This window comes from Neolamprologus multifasciatus, chromosome 3, assembly GCF_963576455.1.
Source record: "Neolamprologus multifasciatus chromosome 3, fNeoMul1.2, whole genome shotgun sequence".
NCBI lineage: Eukaryota > Metazoa > Chordata > Actinopteri > Cichliformes > Cichlidae > Neolamprologus > Neolamprologus multifasciatus.
The window spans coordinates 40,016,512-40,029,758 of NC_140441.1; the positions used below are offsets into that span (position 1 = coordinate 40,016,512).

At 42.7% G+C, this 13,247-nt stretch overlaps 1 protein-coding gene across 2 annotated transcripts; it reads left to right on the plus strand.

Moving 5' to 3' along the window:
• Nucleotides 1–1,601: 1,601 nt before the first annotated feature.
• On the plus strand, nucleotides 1,602–12,570 carry psip1b (PC4 and SFRS1 interacting protein 1b). Of its 2 annotated transcripts, XM_085144834.1 has the most exons (13): nucleotides 1,603–1,918; nucleotides 4,437–4,561; nucleotides 4,643–4,707; nucleotides 4,788–4,923; nucleotides 5,896–6,372; nucleotides 7,293–7,484; nucleotides 7,725–8,813; nucleotides 8,946–9,110; nucleotides 9,186–9,292; nucleotides 9,368–10,289; nucleotides 10,528–10,629; nucleotides 10,973–11,249; nucleotides 11,897–12,570. In XM_085144834.1, the coding sequence occupies exons 2-13, from the start codon at nucleotides 4,478–4,480 to the stop codon at nucleotides 11,914–11,916; spliced, it is 3,636 nt and encodes a 1,211-aa protein (XP_085000960.1). In that variant the 5' UTR covers nucleotides 1,603–1,918; nucleotides 4,437–4,477; the 3' UTR covers nucleotides 11,917–12,570. The 2 variants fall into 2 exon arrangements, with proteins under 2 accessions (XP_085000952.1, XP_085000960.1); XM_085144826.1 differs by having other exon boundaries at nucleotides 1,602–1,918; nucleotides 7,725–9,110.
• Nucleotides 12,571–13,247: the final 677 nt, after the last annotated feature.

Here is a 13,247-nt window from a genome sequence, read left to right on the forward strand (position 1 = left end):
CCTGGGTTTGACACCACCATCTGTGGATGTGGAGTGCTCCAACTTCAAAAGTCCAAACACATGCACTTAGTGTGTTAAATTAATTAGTGATTCCTAATTGTTCATAGTTGTGAATGGATGTAAAACTTTAGGTAAAACCTAATATTAGAGTGAACACTGTAATTTGACAGTCGTTCTCCAGTATAATGAAAATTATTAAAATATTTGCCAGAACTTGAGATGGTCAGAACCTGACTGATGATCCTGTAGGTTGGATGTCTTCTGTTATCCTCAACGCTAAGGTGACTGAAGATCAGCAGCAGGGCTTTTAATCTGCTGTTCACTTGCAACTGGTATTAAGATTTTTTTTTTTCTTTTAGAGCTTTTAGATCACAGTGATACCAATGAGGTAACTCTCGGCTGACTGTGACCAGAGACATTCTTGCCCATATCACCTTCACTCGAGTCCCACTGACATATACTTCAGCTCACCCATAAAGTGGTGGGCCACGTAAAATCGGTCGGCAGATGCTGAGGCACATAGTGTGCAGAGGCCAGCAACTTTCTGCAGAGTAAGTCACTACGGACCTCCAAACTTCATGTGGCATTCAGATTAGCTCAAGAACGGTGCTTAGAGAGTGTCATGGAATGGATTTCCACGGAAACAGCAGCATCCAAGCCTTATATCAGCAAACACAATGCAACATGTCATACACAGTTGTGTACAGCATGCCACCACTGGACTCTAGAGCACTGACATAAGACATTTTGGATAATTTAATGTTCCTAACTTTGTGGCAACAGTTTGGGGATGGCCCCTTCCTGTTCCAACATGACTGACAGGTCCATAAAGTCCTGCACAGAGTCCTGATCGAAACCTGACAAAACACCTTCAGGATGAATTAGAGCAGAGACTGCTCTAATTCTTTTTAGATTTTGTGTTCATTTTTAATCTGTGTAAGCATCGAATTAAGTCTGTTAATAAAGCTTGATTGATTTATTAGTTCTAAACCTTGTGGAAAGCCTTCCACAAGGTTTAGAACGATATAGTAGTGCATTTAATTTCTGGCACACTTTGCATTTGCAAAACAACTGTTGAAACTAGCTCTCTTTTTTATTATTACTTTAACCGTGACATTTTAATTTATACAGAAAAACGAGGATCTACATTTTTTTTTCATATAGTGTCACTGCTATGAGAAGATGGGGTAGATCACTGCCAATTACAGTGTCTTATTTTGACTTTTAAAAGTTGTTGGAGTTACTGTTACTAACAGTGACCCCAACAAAGATACTAACAATGTTACTATGTTACTAACAATGCAAGACGTAACCATATAAAAAAAACATTAGAAAAATGCACCTTGGTGTGGTACCTGTCTGCACTCTAAACATACACCGAGTAGTTGTCATTTATAATTATCAGCGAACTTTACGTTCGTTACATTTATTTTTCCCAAAAACACATTAGTGCACGCGTGAATATGTGAATGAAGTTATGAACTTATTATGAAGTTCAGTACTTTATATTGAGGGCAGACCAATCCACGCGCTGAGGTATCGTAGCAACGGGCAGACGCTCAATGCCGAAAGTCGGAAATGACGACAGAATTATTAGTTCAAAGTAGTGCTTTATTTCTTAAGGTGTGCATTGATGACATCATTATGGTGATTATAAAGAAAGGAATCTAAATTCAGATTTAAAAAAAACAAACAAACACACAAACAAAAAAACCTTTGTACCCTAAGGTGGTACGGTCCAAAAGCTCCTGTGTGGTTGGAACGGTCCTCTAGCGGCGGGAAAAACCATTGTAGATCACGTGACACGAACACAGAGGTCAATATGGCGACGTGCATTAGAGGATAGCTTAGTAACAAGAAGCCTTGTTGTTTCGTGTTTTTTGTCCGCGGTGCCAGACGGCAGTCGTTTTGTGTGCAGGTGAGTCCACCCCACATCCACGGTGCATGCCACAAACACGGAGTAGGGGTGCGCGAGTCGGCACGTTTGCGCGAGCTTTCAGTGGTTAGCCTGTATTTGTAAACAAAGCGTAAACACGCAGACGAGAGCGAAACTGATGAGCTAGTGTGAAAGATTATACTTTGCACACGCGAAGGGCAGCTGGTGGGACGATTCAGGTCCAGGAAGTGAATTTTTTACTTACAGACTTCAAGTCTGGCCCTGCTTATGCATCCTCTCAGGTTTAGCACATGTTGGGTGTATTGATTGAAGTATTGCTGCCACGTTATCGTTAATCTCCAAGTTTACGTTAAATGTATTAATTCTTTGTGTGGTGGTGTGTTTGAGTTTGAAATTGAGTTGATGAAATATTCAAATCCCCAACTAGTGGGGAAAAAAAGCCCTCTAACTCAGGCCTGAAATTCATATTTAAAAAGAAGAGAAAGAAAACGGTTGGGATTTCCGCTTTAATTGTTTCCTACAGACGATTTTATGCACTCGGTAAGATCAGGGCTGGACACGCACAGTGAACAAAACACGGAGCAAAGTAATACTTAAAAAAATGTTACAGTCCATATATTCTGTGGTCAGAAGTTCACACCCACCCATGAATGTCATGATAATTTTAGGCGTTTGATGATTTGTTTGAACTGTGGAATCTTTGCACAGCTTACATCTTTAATGGCTTCAAAAAAACAAGAATTGGTGCACAATTTGGATTAACAAGCTTCCTCATAATTCAGGATGGATATCTTCTTGGCAGAATTGGTCGTTTCTTTAAATTTGAGAAAGGCTTTAAGAAGACCAGAAGCTCAGTGTTCACCTGCTTTATCTAATTAAAAAACAGCTCTTGTCCTGCTGGAACACCTGACTGTCTATGTTTCAACCACCTAGATGTTTATTTAAGGTGAAGATTTTTGAGGTAGTTCTCTTCTTCTTTATTCCTCAATGTGTAATGTTACTAGTACCATCACAGCTAAACAGCCCCAGGGCGTGATGCTACCACCGTGCTGTACAGTTGCTACTGTGTTCTTAGGTTTGAGTGGTTTTCTTTTTTGCTGAGAGAAGTTTAGGAGTTCACACTATTTTATTATCAGGCAGTTAAAGGTTTGGGTTGCACAGCTGTGGACCTCTCAGTCTGCTTACAGAGAGGAATATATTAGACACATGAAAACTGAACATATTTGTGGTTGGTTATTGATGGGGAGATGCTGTGGTTTAGACTTAGTGCTCCCTGATTTGTTCTCCTCGTCGTCCATCCATTTGGCCACAGCGGAATTAACCTCAAGTCAAGGATCTTGTCCTGTATAAGAAAACCTGTCCCCACCTTATAAATGTTACCAGAGATGTTTTATTTTCATGCTGATGTCAGCTTTAACTGACACAATGAAGTCTTTATTTCTTGTTGACACACAAGGCCAAGCAGCCGTTCCCGTCTGAAACTGTGTTCTGTAGCAGTTTACCTTCAACACCCAACTCTATCTAACCCTTCACAACGTGGGGTTAGTGCTTGTATCTTTTTAATGAGAAGTGTATCACCTCTATTATGAGCATACATTGCAATTAATGTTAAAAATAAACTTTATCAAAAAATGCCTCCTCTCATTGAGGCCAAAACATTTTGTGTTGTCTGAATATAAAATTCTGCAGAAGGTATTTGGCTTGTCCATGTGGACATCTGTAGATTTCAGATCAGCTTGAAGGAGTTTGATTTGGAGGCTTATTTCTTCTTTCTCACCCTCTCAGTCCATGGTGATATAAAACTGGTTTCACTGGGGTTCTGTTTCCAGCTCTTGGTGGTTCCCAAACATCCTAACCGAGAACATCATCTGAGGGTCACATCATGGGGCTTCTAGACCAAAAGTGGTGACAGATCTGAATAACTTGTACTTGAATCCAGTTGTTTGAACTGATCTTTGAATCTGCATTTGTTTAGAAATGAGATCTTTTCAACTTGTATAAATCTACAGTTCTCCTTGTTATAGCTTCTTTGTTCTGGGAGTTAAAACAAACAAACAAATAAATAATTTTTATCATGCAAGGAGATCATGATCAATAACATGATCAACACTAACACACCAACTTCAGCATCATTCAGTTTCCCTCAGGATGAATAAAGTATTATCAATCAATAAAAGATTAAGTGAGTGTGTGTATGTTTGACCCTGTGTGGAGAAAGTCCAAAATGAATTCAAACTTGTGCATCCGGTTCTTGTTTTATTTAAGTTATTAAAGATGGATGTACGGTCATTCCACCCTGGAGAAAGAGTGGATTCAATAAGTCATTAAAAAACCCAAACTACCATCACATTGATGCTAATGAGTGTTTGTAATCCTCTGACTACAACGTATGTCACAGCTGTGTGGGGTTACTACAGGCTGAAGAACAGCTTGAATCAACATCTGTTCATTTACTCTCACTCTTACCCACATTTACCTCCTTAAATGAAACACGGTAAAGTGTGTGAAACAACTGCTGAATGGTCTGCTTGTCTTTCAGTGTTTGATTCCTGCTGTGCGACCGAGCTCTGAATCAACAGGATGCCGGGAAAAAACGGCGACCAGTTCAAACCCGGAGACCTGGTGTTCGCCAAGATGAAGGGCTTCCCTCACTGGCCGGCGAGGGTGCGCTCACACCTCAGCTGTAAATACCTGCATGCAGCTGTTTGTGTGTACGCGCTTTAACTCTTCTTCTGTGTTTTACAGATCTGTAAGTCGGACGAGGGGTACAAGAAGCGAGTCCCCGTCTTCTTTTTTGGCACCCATCAGATGTACGTACGTGCAGCTGCAGATCGATCGTGTCAGTTTCTGAGCAGCATTGATCGAACTGTGATTAATCTCCCCTCCCCAGAGGCTTCCTGCCGCCGGAGAACATCGTCCCTTACGTGGGAAACAAGATGAAGTATGGCAGCGGCGTTCGCATCAAAGGCTTCACCGAGGGCATGTGGGAGATCCAGAACACGCCTGGAGTCGGGAGTAAACTCAAAGTCAGTCTCTCTTTAAAGATCACTCATCAGTTGTAATGAAAATGCTACGTAATCGCTTCAGTTCATTTTTATGTAATTGAATGGTTATGAATGAACTGCTAAAAGCATTTTCTAATGATGTGTTTGTGATATTTCTGACGCACTGCTTAAAAAAAGCTTATATAGCTTTTAAAATTATATTTGTGATGATGTATCTGGTATATAAAAATACTGATCAGTGTTTTATTGATGCTTTCAGTTTTCAGCCTGCAGCTTTTATTAATGTCAGTGAATTCAGGGCATTTTCCACCTTCACCAGTTAGCTGCTGTGATTGATCAGACACTCTTACATCACCTAAACAATTATATTGTGTAATTTGATGTGGCACAGCTTTACCTCAGTAGTATCAGTCTGTCCAGTTGGGTCAGATCATCACCTGAAGTGACAGGTCCAACAGTGAGGGCTGGTTCTCTTCACAGATGTGAGCAGGTTCAGGATGACCTCATGTGACAGACATGAAAGAGTAAATGTTTCACGTGCAGCATCATCTATAAAGAGAGCAGGCCGCTGTGGTGGTGTTGTCTGATACTGTCCTCAGTCCAGTCCATAGAGTTTAAAAAGCTACTGTCTCTTTAACAGCTGAACTTCTACAAACACAAGGTTACCTTTGAATCCTTCAGCAGACGTGTTGGAGGACCATTTGTAATCAGTGTATTTCTAGTTTTGGTCACCCTCAAACGGGCAGCTGTGTGAGAACATTTTAGGTGGAAAAAGGAGTGAACTCTATCTCAACTAGTTACATTTGTGTTCATTTGTTTTGGAAGCTGACCAATCAGAACAGACTAGGGTCAAAGGCATGGATACGGGGCTGTCAAGGCTATTTCCAACATATTTCTCACACTGCTGGCACCTCTGCTTCGTAAATGTTTATAGCCCATGAGTGAGGCATGTTTCGGTTCTAATAAAGGTTCTCCGTTCTATCTTCTGTTCAGGTACCGGGGAAGACAAACACAGAAAGTACACCAGCAAAACCGGCTTCTGCAACCAAAGCTACTCCAGCTAAACCAACCCCGGCACCTAAAACTACACCTGCCAAATCAACCAAGGCTACACCTGCCAAGTCCGCACCAGCGACCAAATCTACACCTTCTAAACCGACGTCTGCTGCTAAAAGTCCAACTCCAAGCGCCGTCACTAAATCTCCTCCCAGCAGATCCGAGTCGGCCAGTAAAGCGGCCGCCGACAGGCGGCACACAGGAGGCGAAAAGGAAGCTGCTGTTAAAACTCCCACACGAGTTTCATCAAGATTGGCTGCAGAGCAAAGTGAGGAGTCCAAACAGGCTTCCACCCCTGCTACAGACACTGCAGAGACCGTTGCGACTGCTCGAACCAGAAGGTCGGCAAGCGGCGGTCCGTCTGCAGGGGGGAGTGCAGGTGAACACACCGCCTTGGCCAAGACGGACAAAGAGGTGAGAGGTTAAATGTTTTAAAGCTGTGGGGCTGTTCCATTTGGGGACAGGGCCCCTGGACTGGCAGTGGTTCTGGGGTCTCTCAGCCTCCCTGCAACAACTACACCAGGGGGCTGGAGATGGCGCCTGTCAGTCAGACAGTGAGGGTTACCATCCTGGTTGTGGAGCACTGGACCCACTCTCTATGTGCTCTGTGAACTTGGAAAAATCACATCCTCAGAGTGTGCTGCAGGGAGTGATTTAGAAGGATTAAGCTCGTTGTTGTGTGCTGGTGTTTCACTGTCTGTTGTGAGATTGAACTTCAAAGGTGCAAAGTAAAAAAAAAAAGTGTCCATGTGTCCATCAGTGTCTGTCTCAACAGGTGGTGCTATGGAGTAATTGGATGTCACAGGTTAAACATTTTCATGGAGATTTGAGCACATTTCTGCATCTGTAGATCACAGATAATGACGTGGACCTACAGTGGAGAAAGAATAAAGGTTTTGCTTGATATTGTTTTTTTGGCTTTGCACCTTCCACACGTCTGTGGATATTTTCCTGTTTTCTGGATTTATAGATTGGTAAAGCAGGGCGGCGGAGATCCGTCTCTGTGTGCTCAAAATTGGAGGATTGAAGCTCCCGTGCAGAAGCTTCCAAAGCACCAACAAATCTGTGTGGACGACGGTCTCGGGCTCATGTCACCGCCTTTGAAGGCTTTTTTCAGTTTTTTTTCTGCAACAGGAAAAAAGTGTCAGGTTCATTCTGCTCTAACACACCCTCATGAGAACACCAGCAATCCATGGCTCGCCTTATCCTCTACTTCATGGAAGAAACTGGAGCTTCTTCTTTTATTAGAGCTCAGTGGGGAAGAGCATGGTGAACTGTTGACATTAAATGCTTACAAATAAACGTTTGTTTCTTCTTTTTCTTCTTTTTCTCAGACAGGAGCGGTCAAAGCTTCAGTGGGTGAAACCACAGCGAGTAAAGAAAACGCTAAAAGCACAACTGAAGCACCGGCAAAGGAAGCAGAACCCAGACAGGCTGAAGCCTCCAAAGAAGCTTCAAGTGAAGTGACGACCAGGAGCCGAGCAGAAGAGCCAAAGCTGAACACACATCGAGTGATGCTGCCCGTTGTAAGTTTAAATGAGCCATTAATAACTTGTGTTATTCAACAGTTCAACACTGTTCAAAGAAAAGCCTTCTTCTTCTTCCAGTTCTTTCTTTGATTAAAATGTAAGATTTAATCTAAAAGCTCAATTCAGACCCTCTGCTAATCTAATGCGTTGCTAAGCAACAGAAACACATGTTAAACTTTTCTCATTTTGTCTTTTCAGCTTTTGAATAAAGTTTCATGTTTTCCTCGTCTCCGTCAGATCAATGTGAAGCTGCAGAAGATGGAACCTGCTCTGATGACGACCGGTGGAAGGAGGGAGGAGGAGGAGGAGGAGGAGGAAGACAGCAGAGACTTCAAGCGCCAAAATGAAGAGAAGGTGGAGAAGAAGGAGGAGGAAAAGGAAGACAGCAGAAGAGTAAGGACAAGGAGAGATGAGAGGGAGGAGCAGAAGAAAGAGGGCCGAGGAGTGAAGAGGAGGAAGGAGGACCAGAAGAAGGTGGATGAGGGGAAGGAGAAGGAAGATGACAAAGGAGTCAAGAAGAGAAGAGAGAAGAAAAATGATGAGGAGGTGGTACAGAGGAAAACGAATGAGAAAGAGGAAGGAGAAAAAGAAGAGGTCCGAGGAGTCAAGAGGAGGAGCGAAGGGGAGGTGCAGAAGAAAAGTCAGGACAGCAGCGAGGAAAAGGCAACGATGGAGAGACGATCATCAAAAAGACACAAGGAACAGGAAAAGGGAACAGAGGAGGAAGGAGTAAAGACGAGTCCAGCTGAGAAGGAGGAGGAGGAGAGTAAGAAAGAGGAGAAGCAGAAGAGAGACAGGAGCACAGAGGGCAAAGAAACAAGGAGGATGAAAGAAAAAGAGGCGGAGAAGAAAGCGAGGAAGGATATTTCAGAGGAAAAGAAAGATGTGAAAAGTAAGGAGGTGGAGGAAGAGGAGGAGAAGAGGAGAGACAGCAGGCCGGAGGCCAGAGAAATGAGAAGGACGAAAGAAAAGGAGGAGCAGCTGAAAACGAGAAATGACACATCAGAAGAAAAAAATTTAAGAACAGAAGAGGAGGAGAAGGTGGTTGAACAGGAGAAAATAAGTAGGGACACCAGTGAGGCCCGAGAAACGAGGAGGACAAGAGAAAAGGAGGCGCTTCGGAAGATGAGGACGGATGCTTCAGAGAAAAGGAAAGATTTAGGAAGAGAAAAGGCGGCGAAGAAGTTGGAAGAGGAGAAGACAAGGAGAGAAAGGAGCACAGAGGCCCGAGAAACGAAGAGGACAAGAGATAAGGAGGTGCAGCAGAAAACAAGAAACGATCATTCAGAAGAAAAAGATTTAGGAAGAGAGAAGGAGGAGAAGGAGGTGGAAGAGGAGATGACAAGGAAAGACACTAGCCCGGAGCCCAAAGAAATGAGGAGGACGAGAGAAAAGGAGGCACTTCAGAAGATGAGGAAGGATGATTCAGATGAAAGGAAACAGTCAAGAAGAGAGAAGGAGGTGAAGAAGGTGCAGCAGAAGGCGAGGAAGGATGTTATAGAAGAAAAGAAAGATTTAAGAAGAGAAGAAGAAGAGGAAAAGAGGGAGAGGAGATCTGAGGGAGAGAAGCAGAAGGAGAAAACTGAGAGGGAGAAAAGAGGAGGTGCTGCTCCAGACGATGAGGTAGAGTCTGTCTTCATTAAAGAAATGTTTTAAATTGAAGAGAAGGATGAAAACGTCTCAACATTTCTCCTGCAGCGCCAGCGCCACCTGGCCGCCAAGAGGGAGAGCGTGTTAAAGTCTCTGAGGGGTCTGCTGAAGGCCGGGAGAGGAGGGAGGAGGAGGGAGGCAATGAGGAGCGCTCTGTAAGAGGAAGGGAAAAAAAAAGTGATACGGTAAAATCAGTCAGGAGTTTAAACCTCTGTCTGTTTTCTCATCAGGAGAGGCGGCGACGGAGCGAAGAGGAGGAGGACAGGAAGCCCGACAAGGTCAGAGTGGAGGAGTGCGAAGGAGTCAGCCGCAGCCAAGAAAACATCAGAGAAGAAGAAGGAAGGAGCCAAGAAGGGGAACGGGAGGACATCGGAGAAAAAGTTGGAGAAAAGTCGAGATGTGGAGCTGAAGACAAAGGAAAAGGAGGAGGAGAAGAAGACTGATGAAGAAAAGAAGGAAGAGAGAAAAATAATTGGAAAGATCGTCAAGGCAACAGCCGGGAAGGGTCCGAAGGTCCAGGTGAAGACGATGATGGGAGGAATGACCGTGAGGGAAGAGGAGAAGGTGGGAGGAACATCTGCAAAGGAGGGGGAGAAGAAGAAAGAGGAGAAGGTGGAAAAGAAAAGAAGTTTGGAGAAAGAGAAGAAGAAGGGCGCTGAAGAAAAAGAGAAGTCGGATGATGGGAGCTCGAAGAAAAGCATCGAGGTCCAGATGAAATCTGAAAGGACTCAAGCGGCAACGGAGGAGAAAAAAGCCAAGAGCGTGACGGAGGCTGCGAAGAAAAACGAGGAGCGCAAGGAGGAGGGGGAAGCAGCAGCAAGAAGACAAGAACAGGAGGGTGAAGAAAAGAAGAAGGACGAGGCGGAGAAACCAAAAAAGGCAGAAAATACAGAAAAACGCGAAACGCAAAAAACAACGGGCGAGAAGAAATGTGAAGGCGCGGAGCCGGGCGGGCAGACGAAGACCGGCGAGGAGAAGAAAAGTGACGGAGCGAGCCGACCCGAGACGTCAGCAGCAGTGGAGAAGAGCGCTGGAGGAGAAGGTAACCCGGTAAAGGAGCAGCAGAAGAAGCGCTCGACGGTGACGCTGACGGACTCAACGCTGCACCGGATCCACGGAGACATCCGGATTTCTCTGAAGAACGACAATCCCGTAAGAGCCGAAACTTAAACTGGCTGCAGATTAACGACGGCACAAAATGTAAAACCGTTCACAGTGATTTTATAAAAAGTGAGCCGACATTAGATCATTTTTATGATTCTCACTGCTTTAGCTATCAGGGGCTACATCGCCCCCTTGTGGCCAGAAAATCTAAATGCAGCTTTAATATTTCAAAAAAGCTGCATGTTTACTGAAACTGAACGACGTGACTAATGTGCTTCATCCTCAGGACATCAGCAAGTGTCTGGCGGCGCTGAATCAGCTCAGTATGGTTTATGTGACGTCTCAACACGTCCAGAGGCACAGCGAGCTCGTCGCCACGCTCAGGAAGGTAAATGCGCATACGGTGTATCTGATATCGTTGTGATGGTTCTTGGATAAGCAATGCATCTGACCTGTCACACTACTATGATGTCATCGCTTTGTGTCCACTCAGGACAAGAAATCACAAAAATGGGGTGGTAAGGCTTGGGGGTTAGGGTGTCACTGTGATTACGTTTAGGACTAGGTGTGATGGTGTTTCCACGTAGCAAAACTATGACATCACTCCAAGGTGATTGGTCACTTGCAACCTTAAACCTGGGCTGAATTCAAAATAAATAAAATGAATAAACAAATAATAACTATACAGATCATGTCAGTTGTTATCATGTATTTGTTTTCTTCGTGAGCAGATGCGTTACTACCGGGCAAACCAGGACATCATGGACAAGGCATCGATGCTCTATAACCGCTTCAAGAACGCCTTCCTGGTGGGGGAGGGGGAGGAGGTGGTGAGCGCCGCCTTCCTGCGCTCGCTACTGGAGGAGAAGGAGGAGGAGGAGGCGCAGAGGGTGGAGCGCTGCATGGAGAAGGTGAGGAAGGAGGGGCTGCTGCACGAGGCGAAGAGAAGTATGGGGCAGGTGAACAAGAAGAGGAATAACGGAGGAGAAGATGAATCACAAGCTGAAGGTAAAAATAAATAAAAACTAAATAAATTGATTTCTGACAAGAAATTACACAAACTTACAAGAAGTAAAAATATTAAAGACAAAAGAGTTTATAGCTTATATTAGAAAATATTTTAAAAGTAAATTTGAGAAAACATAATTTCATAAATAACACTATTTTTTTTAATTAAAGCATTAATACTGACATTTTGTGAGGGGCGTTTATTTAAATGTAAAAATGCTATTGTACATTTTGATCTTTTGTTGTTTGTTTGGTTTCAGTTCAGAATTTTTGTGTGTGTGTGTATATATCTATAATATGTGTATATATATATATATATATATATAGATATATATATATATATATAGAGAGAGAGAGAGAGAGAGAGAGAGAGAGAGATATATATATATATATATATATATATATATATATATATATATATATATATATATATATATATATATATATATATATATATATATATATATATATAGAGAGAGATATAGAGATAGATATAGATAGATATAGAGATATAGAGATATAGAGATATAGAGAGATAGATATATAGATATAGATATATATAGATATATATTTATTTATTAAAAATTCATTATTATTACATGAATTTTTTTTAATTCATGTAATAATTTTGTCCCCCTCCCCAAAAGCTCCAGTGGACTCCTCCTGACGGCTCATCATCACTGGAAGCAGCCTGGACCGGACCAACTGCTACTGGGGGGAACGACACAGACACACAATAGGATTTTCCAAAACCACTTACCTCATTGGACAGTAGCGTGCTTACCTGTTTAAGTTCTCGCAGTGTGGACTGTCACACCTTAGCAGGTGTGCTGTTCTTACCCCCCAGCTTGTTGTGCTAAGGCCACCTTATTAAGTTATTAAGCGCTTTGGAGCAGCTGATTTTATTTTAAATGGATGTTTATCTTTTTTGAAATGAGCGTTAAACTGAAGATGAGAGCATTACACACCTAAGCATTAATGTGTACCTGCTGTTTAAGCTGACGTCCTGTTTCTATGACATTTAGAGGCGAGATTTTCCTGCACCTGACACAGTTCTGACTCTGTCATCTCTTAAGAAGTTTAATTTTTGTCATCGCCGTCACTGGGGCTGATTTTTTTTCCTTTCTTTTTTTAAACTGAAGCATTAAACCTTGAGAGGCACGAGGCCTACAGACCGTTCTGGCCGTTTTAATTTTTTTGTTTTTTTTGTGATTCAATGACGTGTTTTTATTCCTTTTAGCAGTTTTATTCCTGTTATCTTGGTCTTCATGTAAATATGTATTTTTTTATTTCACAAATAAAATTTTACAAACTTAACAAAGAGTCTCAAGTCTGATTATTATTATTTTACCCACATACACTCATCAACCACTTTATTAGGTACACCTTGGTAGTGACAGGCTGTGTATCCATGGTGTGAATCTCCTTTTCCTCCACATCCCTAAGGTGCTCTGCTGCAGTGAGATCTGGTGATTGTGGAGGCCATTTGAGGACAGTGAACTCATCGTCATGTAGGCAGTGGCTGTATCCCAATTCAGGGTCTGCAGCCTTAAAGGCCACATTTTAAGGCCGATTACATCACCGAGACGCGACGAAGGCTGTCCCAATTCGAAGGCTGCTCAAAATGCGGCCCTCGAATGCGTCCTTCATTTCCCTGAATTTTAAGGACGTGGCGGTGTAGACTTCGTGGCCCAACATATCCCAGAATGCATAGCGCGGCAGTGGGTGTGGATAATTTTGCTGCAAAAAATGGCGAATATTATGTCACTTATTTATGTGCAAATGTTTAATAATGAAGAACATTAAAACATTACTGTTGGCCACATGTCGGCAAAGTCATGTGACATTAGTGACGTTTGTACTAACTTGGTTTTAAAGCCTTTACTTTAAAATATACACCGTTCAATAGCTGACCTTAATCTTACAGAGAATGATCAAAGCTCATGTAGAAACAAACAAACAAATAAACAAAAGATTTTCTCCTTCATTTCTGTCAAA